Here is a 19,622-nt window from a genome sequence, read left to right on the forward strand (position 1 = left end):
TATGTACACAGGCTTAATTAGCAAGCTAGAAAAGTAATGGTACACAGCTTTACGTACTTACAACATGTTTCAAACAAATTAATACATTTTTGTACATAAATTCTTAACAACCAAATTCAAACCTTAATAATAATATTGAAATATGTTCCAAAAGTCATGTAATACCTTATCATCATACTGAAGACAAAGGACTGATCCAGTATGGCCAGTCAAAACTTTAACACACTGAAGTGTATACCTATCCCAAATTTTGATAGTATTATCTCTTAAACCAGAAACTATTTTGTGATCGTCGTACTGAAGGCAATAAACTCCTTTAGAATTTTCAGAACGGCAATTAATCCGTTGTAAATTGTGTCGACCCATCCTCCAGTTGTTTTCAATGCTCTAGAAAGAAATACATACATAAAATTAGTGAATAGCCAACAATTTCAAATAAAATGTGAATTATTTTAAAACAATAAGTTTATAAATAAACTATAATATGATCTTTTCATTAATCCTAAAATATGTTTTCTTTCTTTATGAAACCATTTCGGCTTAAAACATCAATCCTAAACTCATTATAATGTATTTGTTCGGATAACTATATATCATTGAAAATAGACAACTCTATAAGCTTATACTATATTGTCTAAATATGAAATGTATCCAAATACTATATATAAACTATATTTTAGAGCACCGGTTACCAAACTTTTTTCACTATGGCACCCTTCTTGGGCTAGAAAAATTCTGCAGCACCCTTGTACAGTTGAAATAATAAATAAAACGGCAAAATAATCTGTAGGATGGTTGAATACATAGAAACAGAAGATAAAACAGTGCAAAGTAAATGCTGGAAACAACTGTATTAATCATTTTAATTTTTTTTTTTTGTAATAATTTGAAAGTGGTATTTACTAGTGGCATATGCTTGAGGCACCCATTTTGAGAATCACTGCTTCAGGATTAGTAGACATCAAGATGAATAGTTAATAGCGACGGAACAATTGTAATTGGAGAAGATGGTCAGTGGGTGCGTCAGCAAAAAAGAAAATGAATAAACAAAACATTATTTATATTCTTTTTGCAACCCCCGACCATCTTCTCTAATTATTAATCTACTATCTACACCTCATTATAGAACAATTGTAGTTTAATAACATGGAAGACAACATATAATTGTTGCAGAGCATTTATAGTTCAATAACATGGAAAGCAACACATAATTGTAGCGGCTAAGGGTGGGATTGATAATTTAATAGGGTACTTTATCCAAAACAAGTATCTATGTGAATACCTTAAGTTCAAGAATCAAAACTGTACTAATCTTCAAGATAAACATTTAAATAATAATGAAAGGAATATGGTCTGGGTGCGGTAAAAAAAAACTCAAATAGTAGAATTATACTATTTTAATGAGCCAACGTTTCGCCCCACGTTGCAGGGCTTCTTCAGGGCTAAAAAAGATACAAACACATAGTTACATAAGGAAAACAAAAACATAAGTGTAAAATAACAGGGGTATAAAATGTAAAAAAGTAAGATATAATAAGAAAAATTAAAGGTAATAAATAGTAAATGTAAAGGGTAATAGTAACAAATAGATAAGAAATGAAATATTAAAGAAAATACAAATAAAGAGATGTAAAAAGAAAAAAGAATACAAATCAAATGATGAGACAGAATGCATACCTATTTTGACGGCAGTCAAAACAAAAATGACCGTTGGTATTGGGAGGAGTGGGGACGGCAGTTGTGCCACAATAACAAAAATAATTTGTAAAGTAAACATGATAGAACAGTATTTTTTACTTTACAAATTATTTTTGTTATTGTGGCACAACTGCCGTCCCCACTCCTCCCAATACCAACGGTCATTTTTGTTTTGACTGCCGTCAAAATAGGTATGCATTCTGTTTCATCATTTGATTTGTATTCTTTTTTCTTTTTACATCTCTTTATTTGTATTTTCTTTAATATTTCTTTTCTTATCTATTTGTTACTATTACCCTTTACATTTACTATTTACTACCTTTAATTTTTCTTATTATATCTTACTTTTTTACATTTTATACCCCTGTTATTTTACACTTATGTTTTTGTTTTCCTTATGTAACTATGTGTTTGCATCTTTTTAAGCCCTGAAGAAGCCCTGCAACATGGGGCGAAACGTTGGCTCATTAAAATAGTATAATTCTACTATTTGAGTTTTTTTTTACCGCACCCGGACCATATTCCTTTCATCTTTACACACAGTCAATCAATAATCTTCCATTAAATAATAATTATTATCTAAAACTATAAAAGACAAAACCTTGATTATAGTCACTTCTCTCACCTCTATATCTTGAATTATTTTAGGAAATAGTGACCTATAGAACTTGTGGTTTGGATGCGCCTTTCCTGGTTTAGGTTTGAATAAATAATTTATCCTGCAAAAAAAATAAAATAAATAAATATACAGTAATAAAAAAATATATATAAAATATTTAAAAACTGTCAGTGCTATTACCATGTTCTTCGCTCTGCAAGCCCCCTCCATAAGGAATCAGTTCTAACCTTCCTCTCTATCAACTTTTTCCATAGCATGCCTTCGGAAATAACTCTGTACCATTCTTTACATACCAGTTCTGCTGAACACAACGAATCAGCATCAAGATAAGAAAGAATATTCTCGGCAACATGATCTAGTCCTTTCTCTAAAAAAAATATTTAAAAAATTACTTCTAACTACTCCATCTTCTTCAATTATACTTTTACAATTCTCAATTCATTCAAATAAATCACTTGAAGAAATTACTATACAGGTGGATTAAATCTTATTTCATAAATAAGGTATAATTTAAGATATAATAGAGGAATATATTACTTTAATTAACTAAATTTTAATTAAATGAATAATTATTTAAAGAACTTAATACATGCAGTTGTAACAATCGAATGATTAATTTATCATATAACCATTTAGTGAATAATAATTATATTTCATGGAACAAACATTTAATTTATTTGATAAATTCATTATTTTAACAGATCCTAGGCCTAGTTTATAGACAAATGTGAAACATCCTCTAAAGTGTGATGTCATACCAGTCTCAGGTGTCAAATATGGCATTCTTATCAGCTAGCCTGATTTTGTGACTTAGAAAATTAATATCTTTTGAACCACAGATCGTAAAGAACTCTGGTTTTCACCTAAATATTTTGAAAATACGTCTGGATTGATAAAAATAGAAACATACATACACCCCATTGGTTCGACTACACTTAGAGCCATTCTTAAAGGTTGTCAATAATTCACATTGTGATGGTTGTTTCCTCACAATTCAGGAAACTGAAATATTGTCCTACTTAAGATATCAACTGAACCTGTCTCCACTCTGTCTCACAACAAAAACTTCGGGTGAAAAATAATAAATGACTTACTTGGGAGAAGTGAAATAAAATCTCTTTGCAGCATAGGCTTGAGGTAAGTATTTATATGACCATGCTGGTAATGACACATCCGAGATAGTAAATGTTGTACGAATTCGATTTGGTGATTTTCGCTCCATCGTTCAAAATATTTTAAGCAGGTCTCTTTTTCAGTACTGAACTGGGAATTTTCTTTTTTATTATTCCCACTTCCACACTTGTCATATAATATAGTCATACCGCCGATCTAAAAAGATATAAGTTAGCACTGTCAATTAAAAAAAAAGTATGAGTCATGTGTTTTAACATTTAATTGGCATTATATATAAAAATTGGATATATAGATAATAAAACCAATTGAAAGTTTGATTCCTAAAAGATATGAAATTAAATACAGTAAAACTTCTTTATAGTGGACATCCATGGAGATAATTTTGTTCATTATAAGGAGATGTCCTTAAAAAAGAGGTAAATATAAAAAAGTAGAAAAAAATTAAATAATTGAATTATGAGTATATCGCCTAGTAAGCTGTGATATATCATAAGTCCGAAAAAATAAATAATACTTTTTTTTAAGACATACTTTTAAATAAAGAAAATTAACACATCATTGTATTTACATTTTGTCTGACTACAGCTTTTATAGAATAGATACATAATTGTTTCTGATTTTGAGAATTCTTTTGGAATGTCTCCAGAATGATGAGTTGATTTTTTTCTTCTTAAAAATGTATATAGATATTTTCGGATTCACGAAGTTATAACAGTTTAAGAGACAATATATACTTTATTTTAAACAAAAACTTTTCATGTTTCATAAAAAATACAATAAAATTAATTCACAACAGCAGTTTAATTATTTCTACTTTCATTACAACACAAAATAAAGGAACTGTTTAATTTTTCCCCACAATACAAATTGTAGGATAGAAACTATCCCAAAAAGGTATAATTTTCAGTTATGTTTACTTTAGATTTTTTCCCCTACATTTTCAATCCTATCTTTATACAAATGATTGTTAGACATTTCTGAGAACATTCCTGGAATGGCCACACATACAAATTAATACATAACTTTATTTTTTACTTTATTACTATTTTTTTCAGATTCCGTTGACAAAAAAGTGTCAAATGGACAACTATTGTTGTTAATCATAAGGTTGGTGATGAGCAAACACGATTTTGTTAGTGTACAATTAAGTGGTATTTGATATGAAATCATGGTGTTTACCAAATTGCAAAAATCTGATAGGGCCTCAATGCTGAATTTTAAAAATCTTCCTTTAATTTTGTTTATTTGAAATAATTGACTATCTCTCATTGTTAGCAATAGGAAACAACATATAAATATAAAATATGAAAGAATTTGATAATTATCTAAACAGAAAATGTATCCGGGGGGTTTCTATGGTTGTTATGAAAATGCCCAGACTTTACTTTCCATCACCTATATAAAATATATTGTAAGGAGAAGTATCCATCCTGAATAATAAAGAAATTGTGTATTTGAAACGTGCAAGGATTAATTTTCATCACAAAGTAAGGAGGTAAGTGGAAGTTGTATTGAACCTTGTAAAATTAAATAAAATTTAACTTTTTTTCGACGAGAGCCAGTTAAGCTAGCAATATAGGAGAAACTACTAGAACTAGGAGGAACTACAAACAGTCAACTAAGCAATGAAATCTATTCATCAGAAAGTACCTATATGGCTGAGCTAAATAGCTATGTAATTAAAATGAGAATTACTAAACCATAAAATAACAAAGATGCAAAAACTATAAATAATAAAAGTTGAAATATTGTATGGAGAAACTTTCATATAATTGGTCTCAGATATAACAAAATATTGCATTCTAAGAAACAATTCTTCTGGAAACCACAATAATTTTTGACTGCTGGAAGGCAAACAGAAATTTACAAGACAACAGACAATTAACTAGCATTATTTTGTTGACACTTAAACTTTGACCAATTCCTAGCATAGAATATTAGAGCCTTAAAAAACACTATGTTTCAACCCTGATCCATTTAAAAGTAGTACTTATCATATGTCTTATCATTTTTAAATAATTTTTGTAAAAGGAATTTTCAATTTAGCTATCATTTTTCATTACAAAAAATTGAAAAATTTATGATAGGATACTTCCAAAATAGTATAAGTCCATTTAAATCAAACAGATCATTCTTCTTATATATAAGGGTTTAGGAATATGAAACAGGCTTATGTCAAATATTCAAAGAAATGGCAAACCAAAATTTCTAGTAATGAACTGCCTGACCTGAAAAGCTACAAATGACTTCATCATATTTTGCTTACATTTAGAAAGAAATTCAAATAGAACAAATACAATCTGTTAATGTATATAAATATGTCTTCCAGGCCTTCATAGGAAAAATAAAAGTTTTTCTTTTTACTTATCAAGTCAATACTTAAACAATTTTAGATCAATATTTATAAAAACCTGAACTACTTCTAATAACAAATATTCTTAATTATGAACTAAAAATTAATTTGTAAAAAATTTAACAAAAAACATACTGCAGTGTAGGATAAATATTAACAAAAATATAAAGCCTTAAAACGAGAAAAACACATGAAATTGTTATCAGACAGTTTTTAGAGCATATTAGCATTCAATTATTGAAGTTGAAAACTATTTCAGTCCTTTAAAGAACAACATACAACATTGTTGAGAAATCTTTACAATATCTAGTTAATGAGTTTAATTAAAATCAAACTTCCGAATTTCTTTTGAAAATAGGTTTAAAATACGCTTAAAAATTAAACAAACCAAAGATAAAGAAGTAAAAGATGTTATATATTACAAATTAATAAGTAGAACTGACAATAATAAGGAATTATTAATGTTGATTTTTCTAGAATGTATTTTTAAAGAAAGTTGCAAGTATATATTTCAACTTAAATGAGTATCTAATGCCAGTAATTTTATGAAGCAATAATAAAGCAAAAAGATATTTCCAATAATCGCGCAACCTTCATAATTATTGACAATTAAAAATCAAATGCAAACTTATTTAACATTAACAGATATCATATATGTAGATTCAACAATGTGTTAAACTCAAAAATTAACAAGTGAATCAGCAAGAAAACTGCACATACTGTCAATGAGCTCAGTATTACTAGATATTTACCATGTATACCTTATGGTTATATTAGGTAAAAGCTTAGCAACCAAAGTCAGTAACAATCAATAAAACTTTGTTAATTTTAGTATTACATAAAAACTGAGTCTTCGAAATATAGTTTTCCGACTTCAAAGATTATGATTCATATTAATCAGAAAATTTACATAAATTTAGTGGATGTTACACTATACAGGCATTCATTACGGGAAATAAAATTAAAATATGTACAAATAAAAAAATTCTCACAGTTACTTGAGGATAAAAATTGGGCCAAAGAAAAATATGAACACAACAAATCCAACTACAATTTAAAACAGTAATGATGAGTCAATGTCATTGTGGAAACCCTTATCTTTGATAAAATAAACAATTTTGTGCTGAACGACATACATAAAAGATAATTTTTTTTTTTAAAATCAATGACTAATAGTTTATAAATATACAATCCTCTCAATGTTTACTAAAGGAATGATGCAAAGTAGAATCTTAGATTAAGTAATAATAACAACTACATACAGAGAATTTCAAGCACTTTACATCAACAGAGCAGTCATTTTAAAAAATCAGCTAATATAAATTTTGATTGAAATGAATATATTAGGTGTCTGTACTGATGGCTAATACTTAATATAACTAACAAAGCAGAACGTAAACAATAAGGCATTAAAACCTAGGTACTGAAAAGCAACTCAAGGAAGTAAAACTGAAACTTTTATTTCCTATAAATCTACACTCACAGAACATAGAATAATTAGTTTATATTAAAAAAATACTGAAATTATTTGTTAAGAAAATTTTAATACCTAGTAAATATAAACTGGATAACAGGAATTTTATTTTATACCACAAATAATGAGTGTTTATGAATTGAAATATTGGTAATTGTATGTCAATTTTAATTACAACATTAAATATAAGAATTTTTTACAGGAACTGGCAGAACAAAGTGTGATAAACAAAAGGAGGACACTTAGCAACACTCAGGAAACACTTGCAACAAAGCAAGAAGTTAAGGTTAAAAATATTTGGTGTAGTTTCTATTTAAATAGGCGACTTAGGAAGTTTAAGAAATCAATAACGTTCTAAAATAAAGTTCAAAACTTTTAAAATTTCGGAAGAAATATTTTATTAAAAAAAAAAAAAAAATACTAATAAGAAAACGGGTAAGGAAGTACACTGGCCATTCGAGGTGAGAACTTTCTCATAGGTCCATACCTGTGAATTGTTTAAACTGTCATCCAACACATTTTCAGTTTCCATATTAATCATAATAACACTAAATTAGTCATAAAAACTGCTGACACAATTAAGGGCACTATAAACACAAAGAAAAGTCAATACAACTCACGATACTGCTATTAATGTGACGTCATTTTAGACTACAGCAACTCGGGGGAGATAGTACATTCAAAGCCTTCAGTATAGATTATCAAAACAGATTATAATTACCAACTATAAAATGTCAAAATTTACAATTTCCAACAATTACGATTCTAAAGAAACTGATTTTAACAAAACGTTTTTCTTAAGAAGCTAAAGAATATTAAAGTTGTTTTGTTTTTTTAATAAAACGAAAATTGCTAATGCTTTATTTAACAAAATTGTAATAATAAAAAAATTCAATATAAAATGAAATACAATGAGTTTCCAGCCAAAAAAAAACCAGATATTTTGAGATCATCATTGTCACAACAGAGGGGGGTTCTGAAATAGAATTTCTTTTTTAGAAAATAATAGGAAGAATCCCTACTCCTAACAACGATACAAATCTAATTGGTAATAACATCAATGTATTTAGTTTCGCCTTATTCGGAAAATTTGATGAAACCATAAAGTTTATTTGTAGTTGTAATATTCTAATCACTTTCATAGTTATTTGTATTATTAGTATAAAACTAACTGTTAAATAACTTATAGAATTTCAGCAAAGAATTGAACGCTATAAACTCATTTATCCGACCCCAGTTCACTTATTCAAGACGTCTTGAAGATCTATATCTCTTACATTTGAATTAGACTATTCTAAAATACCCAACATGAATCGCTGCTGTGCTTTAATAGCTGACAAAAAAAACAACTTTGACTTCATATGTTCATTGATTGCATGTGTTCCAAAGATTGTACTGTAGTCAAGGGTTACTTTTTTTGCTGGAGTCGTCCTATAGATTGTCCTAAATCTATTAGCGTTATCACAAATTAACCAGTCTACGGTACAATGTACCTTAAACACAAAATAAAGAAAACACTATTCTTGGCAGATGCGACACTATTTAAGCAAAGCTGTGAATTTACTTGGAAAAACGATAAAAGCTTTTTACTTTTGTGCTTCGTAAATTAATTATACAATTTTTTTTCGAATCCCAAGGTATCTTTATACTACTGAGTTGGTAAATACACAAATATTTCACTTTTTCATCCATTAGAACTAATGCTCATGACTATGACCATTGAAAAACTTCTGACCCAAAAAGTTAAAGTGTTTACGTGCTTATGACATTTTCGCTTTTATTTATTGTTACCTTTTAACAAGAAATAAGTATGTTTAAGGGTGACAAAAAAATAAACATGTTTATTACTCGAAAGCAAACTAATTAAAAAATTTATGGATACGTCGTTTAGGTTCAACCTGAATTAAGATCTTTCACATTACGTTGAACAAAATTTATTTTTACACTGTTAAAGTTAATAGATTTCGTGAATAATTTTTTACAGACCACTTTCGTAAAAATGTATCAGTGACCCCAGAGATTAAATTATTATTGCAAGAAAGTGGTACTTACAACCCAGTCTTAAATTAATTTAGGACTAATAAGCAGCTACCCTGACTAACAGGTTTAATTTTGTAGTCTCCTTAACCTCGATATTAAATTGCCTACCGCCTACTCCGAGCTCCCGATCAAGGATTGACAGTCGATGAAAACAATTCAACAGGCGCTCTAGTGGCTCAAAGGTGAACTTGCTCTTATCAGAGTATGTTAGGGTCTGAAAAAAGTTTTCATAAGATTGGAGTTTTTGTGAGATATTTTTGTAAAAAACAAGAATAAACAAAGTCATTGGTTTTCAACTTAGGTGCCCTAAAATGTATGCCACTTTCTTAAAATATTTTAAAAAAATTAAAATTAAATTAGCGAATGTATATATCATTCCAGAATTTAGTCTTTTCTTATTTTTCTACATGTTCAACCACTCTAAAGATAATTGTCAACATTTTCAAATTTATTTTAGCTGGACAATGGTACCACAAAATCTTTTTAGCCCCCTTAAAGGTGCCTGGCAATAGAAGTTACCTAACCACTGAACTTGATATGTTATAAAAAGGCCTGTTCTGTAACTCATTAAAGTACATATTTGACACAACTATTCATATGCATATAAAAAACATGGCCTTTAGTGACTATTGATAATCAATTAGTTTTACCTTATGACAGTTGTTTAAATAAAAGATTTTTCTGAAAATCAGTTGGCTAGAAATGAGTGAATGATCTAAGTTCTATGGAGTAAATGGACTTTTGATTAATACCAAATAGAAACTAACAGCTTCATTCGTATCTCTAAATTTGGTCAAGGATTTTAAATAACTTTAAAACCAGTACTGATATGTAGAGCCTGTCTTCCTTGAAGAGGCCATTAATTCAGGAAATCAACTCCAAGTGGCAAGACTATCATTCTAGTAGTCAAGGATACCTTTTCCTATATTCTAGTGGGTCCCTAAGCTTGCTTTTCCCCATTCCTTGTTTATTTAAGGCTTGATTTCAAAGGCCCTAAAGTATTTTAATAAACAAATTATCTGAATGAGTTTAAAATATTAACTAATTAAGGAGAAATCCAAACTAGTCTTATTATTCCAACTATAAAGCAATGGTGTGCAGTTATATTTGCATTGTTTATGAAAGTTTCAAACATGTATACAGCTTATTTAAACCATGTCAAGATGTTCAATGGTCCGTTTCAGTTTAGTTCTCTCACCATTGTATCAATGATTTTTGAATCTAAAAAATATGGATGGTAAATATTTGATATTATTCTAAAAGCTTATATTTTTTACTGCTGTTTACACTGACTGAAAGCTTACCAGAGTTCATTCTACATATTTTTAAATTTATTACTTGCTCATTACACTCCTTTATCTTACTTTCCTGTTGCACCTGCCCAATTTATTTTATAATACTAATAAAAATTTGTTTTTAGATACATAAATCCTTTATTTAGAACAACAAAACTATAAATTAAATAGAGATGATTGATAATTGACTAACCATATTACATCTGAAATTTCAGGATAATCAAAAATGAACTGTTTTATCAAATAAATTATTCTGAAAATTTAAAATTAGGTGTGACTTAAGTAGTTTCATATTTAGAGATATTAAACATATTTTAATGAGTAATAGTCAACATAAGAGATGGTGATCAGAGGGTTGTAAAAGTAAAATAAGTGATACAAAACTATTTATTGTACAATAATATATTCTAACCATTTTGGAAATGTTCATCAATACTACATAAGTAAAATAAAAACAAGTATGAGAATCTCTTATAAAAATATTGAAAAGAACAAAAAATATAAAGGTACGAAATTATAAAAAAACTAACAATCAGACTTAAATTACACTGAACACACTATACTAAAAAATATATTGTCGATGTTAAGGGAAAGTACTCGACATGAAAATATATAATACAATATTGAATCAATCTATCGAGCTCATTTTAATTTTTTAAATTCTGACACAATCAATTTTGAAAATTGAAGGTTGTTTGACAAACTAAAATTCTACACCTAAAACTTATTTAGTTTACTTCGAAATTTAAAGTTTTTCTTGTCAAATAAATGTTGCAAATGAACTTTTTCAATAGAAAAATTAATGTGTCCAAATAAGATGCCTCTATAACAATTTTTAAATAATAAATTTCCAAAAGTGGGTACATCAACTTTTTATAGAAAAATTCTCGTATTTTTACTGTAGAAGTTAGCCCTTAAATATTGATGATTATAAAAACTTCGAGATGATTTACTTCTTTTCGATTTAATTTAGTTTATTCAGAATGTTTCTTGTAAGAGAACAAAACAAAATGGTCCAAATTCAAGTTGTTAATCTTGATCCAACATAATTGGTATAACATATAACTTATAATTACTAAATTTAATTAAACCCAAAAAAATAATGAATGCAAGAAATGGCTATAAAAAGGTGACAGTAAATAAAGGCAGATTTAAAGTGAAAAAAGTTAACTAATTCAAGTCGGTAACACATAATAAAAGTAAGCAGGAATAAGATAAAAAAAATGAAGAAAATTGAACACAAGAGACTCGCTGAAAAGAGAGTAACGAACAACCTTCCAAACATAACTAGAGAAAATGTTTGAATAGGATGGAATGGTGGGGAAAATGCAGGCAAAATAAAATATTAAAAAAATTTAATTCAACTACATAAGGAAAATAAATATTTACACAAAATTTATATTAAACATTACAATAATCTGGAAAAATAAATTAAAGCTACTAATTCCCTCATCTTATCACATATTAAAGATATCACAGAGAAGGGACCAATACTGACGTAGTTTTGAGATGTAAACATAATGACAGATCATTACATTATAGGATTTCAGTAATTTTAACCTTTTTTTAAGAAAAAAAGTACCACGCCAAAGGATTAAATTTGCTTACTTGTCCAACAAGTAGGCAGCACTGTCAATCCTTGGTTACTTAGAATCCTTAATGGCTGTCTGATATATATTAACAGTACAGTCGTTACAATTAGTTGAATATTTGTTACCATCAATATTTTTAAAACATAGAAGGTAACAAATGAGCAAATCTAATTAATATGTTATCGCCTTGGCTAGACAAATTTCAAACAGCTATAACCATCATTTTGATAAACAGAGCATTAAATTAACAATTTTCAATTAAAGCTTGTCTCTAGATAGAGCTATGTAACACTCCTTGATTCTTAATTTTTTAATTAATGGCACTGAAACGTATTTGGAAGCTAAACAGCTTTGTTGTGATTTCTGAGGAAAAACAAAGTTTTGGAAATTTCGTTAGTAGAACCTTGTCAAACCAAGGCAACGATTTAATGAATTTATAACATTAATCTTTTCCTTCATAGTTTCTATTTGAAAATGGTTCAGCAAAGGATCAACTGAGTGGGGTACTAGCATTGTCTTCACTATCTAAAAAATAAAATAAATGAACAATTATCTAACATTTTATTGGTTAAAAAAAAAAATTAAATAAGAATAAAACATCTTTTATGGTAAACGATTAGCATAATATCATATAACATAATATTAACACCAGTTTACAAAGGGTCTAATGAACAAGCAGGTCAATAACATCAACAATATGAAGATAGGGGGGAAAAGGCATTGTTGAAAAAACTTAATTTGAGAAAGAAAAAAAAATTTTGTTTTTGTTTTTATATGATGATTTTGGTAGGGTACAAAAATTATCACACACCTCTTTATACACATTCTGATAGAAATTTCTTTCTTTCTTTTTTTTGCTGTAATTTTCTGCCATTTCTAACATAGAACTACATTTCTGGCTTTTCTAAAAATCTTAAATCAACTAATTTATTTAATAAAGTAACAAATTGTATTTTATTTTTTGCCTATAACACCTCAACAGTGCATCCTGGTGAAAAGGTATGATATGGTTATTAATTTGGTAAAGTATTATGTTGTAGGCCGTAAACTATAAAAAACCCTCCCCCAAAAAATGTATATATATATATATTTATTTTCTGGATCTTCTATCCAATTAAAAAACCATAATTTTAACTTGAAGAACAAAATTTATTACATAGACACATCAATAAGGAGTTAAGAAAACAGCACACAAGCATACTGATATGTCCACCGAGACAATGCCTAGTATAGTTTAACATTGGTTTGTGCTGACGGGACAAGTGAATGCATCAGTAGTAAGAGACAATGTTTAAATAATTATGAGTATATATGACAATATTTAAAAAATAAATAGATGTAATTGACAAATATGTAGTAAATATAGATTTTTTAAGGCTTTTAATTGTATACATATAATATATAGAAAAAATTTTTTGATAATGTTTAATTAATTGTTGCAATTGTAGGTACATAGTAGTAAATGAATATGAGGTAAACCCGAACAATGGTACAAAAATATAGGATAGTGATAATATTCTAAATGGAAGTTTTTTTCACCTCATCATATTAACTAAAATTTTTTTTTTTTTTTCAAATTTTGACAAAAATTGAGGAATAGTTTGATATAATACTCATTCCATACATAATTTAATACTATATAATTTTTTATATCGTACCTTTTTCACTAGAATTCAGTGTTTATAAGGCATAGTCAAAAACAAAAAGTATGATGTAATTCATTAATTTATTAAATTAATTAGCAAGTGTTCGAAATGTGTTTCTGTGTGAAACATGGTAGAAACTAATTTTGGAAATTATTTACAGATGTATATTCTATGACTCATGCAACAAGATAAAAATAAAAATTTCAATAACTAATTATAACAATGTAATCCAATAGGTCCCATTATAAAATGATAAATACAATTAAAGTTATCACAAAAGAGTCAGCAGTAAATTGGTTCACCAACTGTCTATTGTTTTAAGACTAAGAAATTTTAGTGAACCATAAACAATAGAACAAAAATCAGAGAATGCATGAACGTTTCTTCAGAGCAAACAGGTAAAGATAAAACAGAAAATAAAATTATATTATATGTATAAATGATTAACTATTTTTTTTCAAATTAGAAAAAATACAAATATAAACAACTGTTTCAACATCTTTCAACTTGAAAAAACAGGTGGGTAGTTCTGATTTGTTGTTTACTTAGTTTTATTTATTGTTTCTCAACCTTTATTTATTCTCTACTTACTTCCAGAATTTTCTGTGTTTTAGTGTGTTAATTTTTTTTATCTTTCTCATATCTACTTTTCTATTTTTATGTGATATACGTCTCCGGTTCATTTTAAACCTAATAGTTTATGTCATTTTTATAATGTTCTTTTCACTTATATTTACATAATTTTTAACCATACCTTAGTTAACTTTTTTGTACCTTATCCTACAATATCAAAATATTTTTAGTTGTTTTATATCTTTTTAGCCCTGACGAAGCTCTACTTCATACTAAAACTTTGGCAAATAAATAGTTGATAACTAATTTTTGTTCTCATTGACCACACCCCTGACCATTTCTTTCATATCATAACATTTTATAGATTGTACCTGTTGGAAATATGATAGTACCAATCCTCTGATATTTATTAAAAATTTGAGTTAATTACAAGCCCTGAGGAATAAATATAGTAAAAATAATAAAGAAATTGATCAGACATCTATCATAGACTGATATATATAAAACAATGTTTCAGAAGTGAAAGATATAACACTTACCAGGCCTTGAAAATAATGGATGATTTGGCAAAGTTCTCTTAAGATAAACTTCTCTATAAGGAGTCTTTATACGAACAGCAGAACGTAACAGAGGAGTTTCTCCAATTTTCTTTAGATATGGGTCAAGTGAGTCAATGTTATTTTTAGGAGTAGATGGATTTTTAACCAAAAGACAACTACTATGATTGATAGCTGAAAAAAAAAGAATTATAAATAGACTAGTGCAAATTAAATTTGAGAAGTTTTTCTGGAAAAATATATTAAATAGTAAATACACATTATGCAGGAGTATAAACATGAACGAATTGTATTTTTAAAATCAGCTTTTATTTGAAACCCTTTAAGTTATACAGGGTGTTTCAGGGTTAAATATCCTATCTGAAAATATGAATTAAGAATCTCAAAACAAGAAAACTCCCTACGAAAATAAGTACGTTAAAGATTTGTTTAGGAGATATTTACGTTATTGTTATGCAATATTAAGGTTATAATGAATAAATTAATACGTGTTCTAACTACTTTATTAATGAAATTTAAACATCAACATTCATATTAAATGTTGTTCATAGTGATTACCTTGAGCATTAAGTCAAGCTTGACATATTTTATTCGTCTATTGCACCAGTGACCAAATGGCACTGGATATGTTATTATATTCAATAACAAATTTCAATTATCCTTCTTCTTGAAGAATTAAAGTCATTTACCAGTCTTACAAACACATTTTGTTTAATGGCCCCCAAACATAGAAGTCAGATCTGGAGGGCGACAATAACATATATCCAGTGCCATTTGGCTACTGTTGTAGAAGAAAGATGCCGAACCTGTTTCAATACTTGAGTTAATCACTTTGAACAATATTTAACATGAATGTTAATGTTTACATTTAATTAATAAGGTAATTGAAACGAGTATTAATTCATTTATTCAATATAACATAAAAAATTCATAACAATGGAAATCTTTAAACATGAATACATCTCAAACATCCTTAGCATCAATGGACTTACTTTCATAGGGTTTTTGTTTTTGTTTTGAGATCCTTAATTCATATTTTCAGTTACACACAGCACTGAACCTTGGAAAACCCTATATAAACCTATTGATATGTCACTAAGGAAGCGAATCATAAAATATTTTAAAATTAAAGTTATACATCGAGACTACATAATTATTAATTAAAATTAAGCATAAATAAAAGAGAAAGAGCCTGAGATGCTGTCTAAGAAAGCAAAGAACCCTAAGTAGAAAATCCAGAAAGCAAAGAACACTAAGAGTAAACAATCCAAATTTAACAATGTGTAAGGTATTTATAATATAATGATCTTTAAATAAAGGTATTAAAGATAATTGATTTTAAAACCTCATTAATTAATTCTAAAATATATAAGATCATTATTTCTAAAAGGAGATATACTTTCATATAAAATTAAACGCACTTTTAGTGATAAAATATTAAGAAGAAAAATAAGAATATTAAATACAATCCAAATGTTGAACAATAGTATTAATATTTATTACCACTTTTTCTGAGGTTAATAGAGAATGGTGTAGAACTGACAGCATTGACTTGATTTTCCAACAGAATAGGATTTTCTGAAAAAAAAAAAAAAAAAAAAAAAAAAAAAAAAAAAAAAAAAAAAAAAAAAAAAAATAAAAAAAAAAAAAAAAAAAAAAAAAAAAAAAAGTAAAAATATAATATGAAATAAATCCTAATTACACACCATAATTTGGGGTTACTTGGATATACTAAACAAAGGTTTCAAATTAAAATAAGGTCTCATATGAAAACACTAACATAATTTACACTCTAGACAATAGGTAGCAGTACCAGGGCCATCTGTAACTGAAGGAGTTGAGGCAATGGTCTTTGCAACCTCGGAACTGCAGCAGTGCTGGTTCGAATCCAGCTATGAAGTTGACTTTTATTTCTGTGCTAGTCCCATGAAATGAAAAATTTACCCCCTACTATGGTTAGAATAGGATGGTACCCTGTAGATAATATATTTAAGAAGATATGCAATGATAACCCATCTTTTACAACAAATAGGTATGTTATTTCTGTAGTCGTTTTTTTAATTAAATTATTTTTTATTTTATATTTAAATAGGCATTTTATATTTAAATCGATTTTCATTGACTAGAATTTGGATAAATGTGATTTGAGTATCGATGTGTTAGTTTAAGTATCATATTGAAAGGAGTATTAATTTAAATATAATTTTTTCAATTTCTTGAGACTGGTATTTATTTATTAAATAAATAAAAATGTATCCTTGTATAGTCTCAACACTTTTTATTACATCAACAGTCCAACATTTCGGCCATCCTCAAGGACGATCTTCAAAAATAAATTTTCACCTCACATCAAAATTTAAAATGGTTTTGCAGACTATTCTGCCTGCCTTAATGGTCATTAATTATAAGTCAAACCCACCCTATTTTTGTAAAACTTCATTAATTATAACTTAATGAATTAATGCATAATTTGATGGCAGAGATCTACTTGAAGCCATAAAAAATGAAATAAAACTAGTAATAATGCCAAAATCATCATTATAACTTTCTGATGGCCTTAATTAATAAAGAAATGTCAATCATGCATGTCAAAGAGGAAAGTTCCCATAATGTCTTTCAAGTATAAATTGGTGTATAACACTAAACATTCACTTTTCAATATAATCCACATGTTAGATATCTACAAATATATACATCCGCATGTTAGATATCTACAAATATATACAATATCTTAACCTTAACAATACATTTTGTAATGGTTAATAAGTTCCTTAAACATTTAATGTCCAATTTATTTCAAATCCATGGCTAAGATTGGCTATAAAACCTTAAGATTGTTATGAATGAGTTAATGGAACTAACTGTTATTGCCTACATTATATCAACATTAACCCCACCCACACAATCAATATTATTGAACATGGTGTATGCAGGTATAGCACACGTTTCAGTATTACTGTTACAATATAGTTCTAAAACATTCAATATATTGACCATATACTAGGCCCTAAAGTAAAAACATGAATAGATACTAATGCACAATGTAGTTGATTCTTAATACGACGATTGGCGGCTCTGCCATTTAAGGAAGTTATAAAATATTTTTTTTTAGTATTTTGAGCTCAAATTGATCCAAAACACTCATGGGATATGGAACAAATTTCAGACTTTGAATTAAAAATCAGTTGTGTAGCTCCCGCAAAATATCTATCGCTCATACAATGAGCAGGTTATGTGACATCCCTTAATACATTACCCTCCTTTAGGCTTGGCAGTAGTATGGTAAAAAAAAAAAAAAAAACTAATATTATGTTCATTACTATAACTACTTTGACAACATTATGAAGAATGATTAATAACAAATTTAATATTATTACCACTGATGTCTTTTTGTGGATAGCTTGAGAATCTGAGGAAGTTTCTTCCTTTTGCCTTGCTGCACTGATCACTGTTATCTAAAATTATCGGTTGGATCATTACTATGGGAGTTTTTAAAAACAAAAATTTATAAGTATAAACAATATGATTAACCAATGTTACATAAACAGAATTTGTACACCTTTAGCTAAGAAACATAGCTCAGAAATAAACTTCAATTTAAAATAACAAACAGATAAAGTGAATAAAGCAGATTAAATGCATACCAGTATTGCTTTGACTAGTATTTTCCAAGAAGTCAAGATATTCTTTATTTAATTCTTCTAATAAGAGCTCTATGTACACGACAATGCAATCTAACTTAGCATAAAACCGCTCCTTATCAAGTATTGTTTTAGGATCACGACTCTGTTCTCCATGGTCTTTTAAAGCTAAAAGAAAATTTAATTATACCATTACATATATGAGATCACATTTAAAATATAAGAATAATATAAAAGGTACCAAACCAGAAAATTTTATTTGAAGTAAAGAATGAAAATAAAATATCTTTCTGATCTAAAAGAATTGTCTATCTTTAATTATTATTTGTGAATAAAGTGATGAATTTATATTTATTCTTATCAATGAAGTGATAACTATTTATGGCTCTACACCTCAAAACCGAGTTTAGACCTCCTTAGCCAGGAACTTCTTAAAAGAATCCTTAATGATAGTTGGCATCTGATCCAGTTTTGCAGATTTACTGTGGTCATTTGTAATCAGTGAATCCAACAATGAGAAATCGGACACTGGTCCAAATGAATAAGGACCAAACAGAAATTGTTATCCATTACTGGACAGTTTCTCTTCTGATACCGGATTTTGTCTTTGTTAATAATTAAACCAATTGCCCCAAAATATCCAGGTCCCAGTTTATAATTATCCTTCTTGTTTGTATACCAGACTTCCACTACTTTTTCCAGTACCAAGTTGGAAAGGAGGCACGCTACCATATCACCTAGTCTTACTCTCTTCCCCTTTCTCTATACAAAATTCTGATGTCTGGCCCCTCACTTACCTTGCTGGAATGCACCTGATACGGAAACACAGTATACAAACATAGTATGCATTTTACACCCCTTCTCCCCCTTATATTAAGCCTATGACAAGTCCATGGCGAAACCCTTATAAGATAAAATGTAGATCTTATGTACTGGAAAGTTGGCCACCCCTGCTATACATTACCATTAAGGCTAAATGTACCGATTTTTAGTAAGATTT

The 19,622-nt window shown here is 28.0% G+C and overlaps 2 protein-coding genes and 1 long non-coding RNA gene across 9 annotated transcripts in view; 1 reads left to right on the forward strand and 2 right to left on the reverse strand.

Moving 5' to 3' along the window:
- slmb (beta-transducin repeat containing E3 ubiquitin protein ligase slmb) overlaps positions 1-8,031 on the reverse strand; it is a 21,834-nt gene extending 13,803 nt beyond the window's left edge. For 2 of the 4 annotated variants that reach the window (XM_014415120.3, XM_014415119.3), the window contains exons 1-5: positions 7,766-7,952; positions 3,412-3,646; positions 2,498-2,684; positions 2,324-2,417; positions 166-387 (exon numbers count right to left, since the gene is read on the reverse strand). In XM_014415120.3, coding sequence (XP_014270606.1) covers positions 166-387; positions 2,324-2,417; positions 2,498-2,684; positions 3,412-3,646; positions 7,766-7,819 — 792 coding nt within the window. In that variant the 5' untranslated portion in view covers positions 7,820-7,952. Of the gene's footprint in view, positions 1-165; positions 388-2,323; positions 2,418-2,497; positions 2,685-3,411; positions 3,647-6,796; positions 6,933-7,765 lie in introns of those variants that run through there. The other 2 variants (XM_014415121.2, XM_014415122.2) reach the window with 2 other exon arrangements.
- A 1,154-nt stretch (positions 8,032-9,185) lies between these two features.
- LOC112210894 (uncharacterized) lies at positions 9,186-15,080 on the forward strand. 3 transcript variants are annotated; one of them, XR_002945364.2, is made up of 4 exons: positions 9,186-9,631; positions 14,088-14,249; positions 14,318-14,370; positions 14,942-15,069. It is a non-coding gene; the product is annotated as an uncharacterized lncRNA (long non-coding RNA). The 3 variants fall into 3 exon arrangements; XR_010845056.1 differs by lacking the exon at positions 14,942-15,069 and adding an exon at positions 14,674-14,730; XR_010845055.1 differs by lacking the exon at positions 14,318-14,370 and having other exon boundaries at positions 14,942-15,080.
- The window catches only part of LOC106677293 (uncharacterized), a 23,810-nt gene continuing 16,139 nt past the window's right edge, over positions 11,952-19,622 (reverse strand). Inside the window, exons 8-12 of one of the 2 annotated variants that reach the window (XM_024361444.2) lie at positions 18,626-18,790; positions 18,359-18,436; positions 16,488-16,559; positions 14,964-15,155; positions 11,952-12,730 (exon numbers count right to left, since the gene is read on the reverse strand). In XM_024361444.2, the coding sequence (XP_024217212.1) occupies positions 12,696-12,730; positions 14,964-15,155; positions 16,488-16,559; positions 18,359-18,436; positions 18,626-18,790 (542 nt within the window). In that variant the 3' untranslated portion in view covers positions 11,952-12,695. Of the gene's footprint in view, positions 12,731-14,963; positions 15,156-16,484; positions 16,560-18,358; positions 18,437-18,625; positions 18,791-19,622 lie in introns of both variants that reach the window. The other variant, XM_067053169.1, reaches the window with a different exon arrangement.

Source organism: Halyomorpha halys, unplaced genomic scaffold, assembly GCF_000696795.3.
Source record: "Halyomorpha halys isolate HHAL.00 unplaced genomic scaffold, Hhal_1.1 Scaffold93.1, whole genome shotgun sequence".
Taxonomy (NCBI): domain Eukaryota; kingdom Metazoa; phylum Arthropoda; class Insecta; order Hemiptera; family Pentatomidae; genus Halyomorpha; species Halyomorpha halys.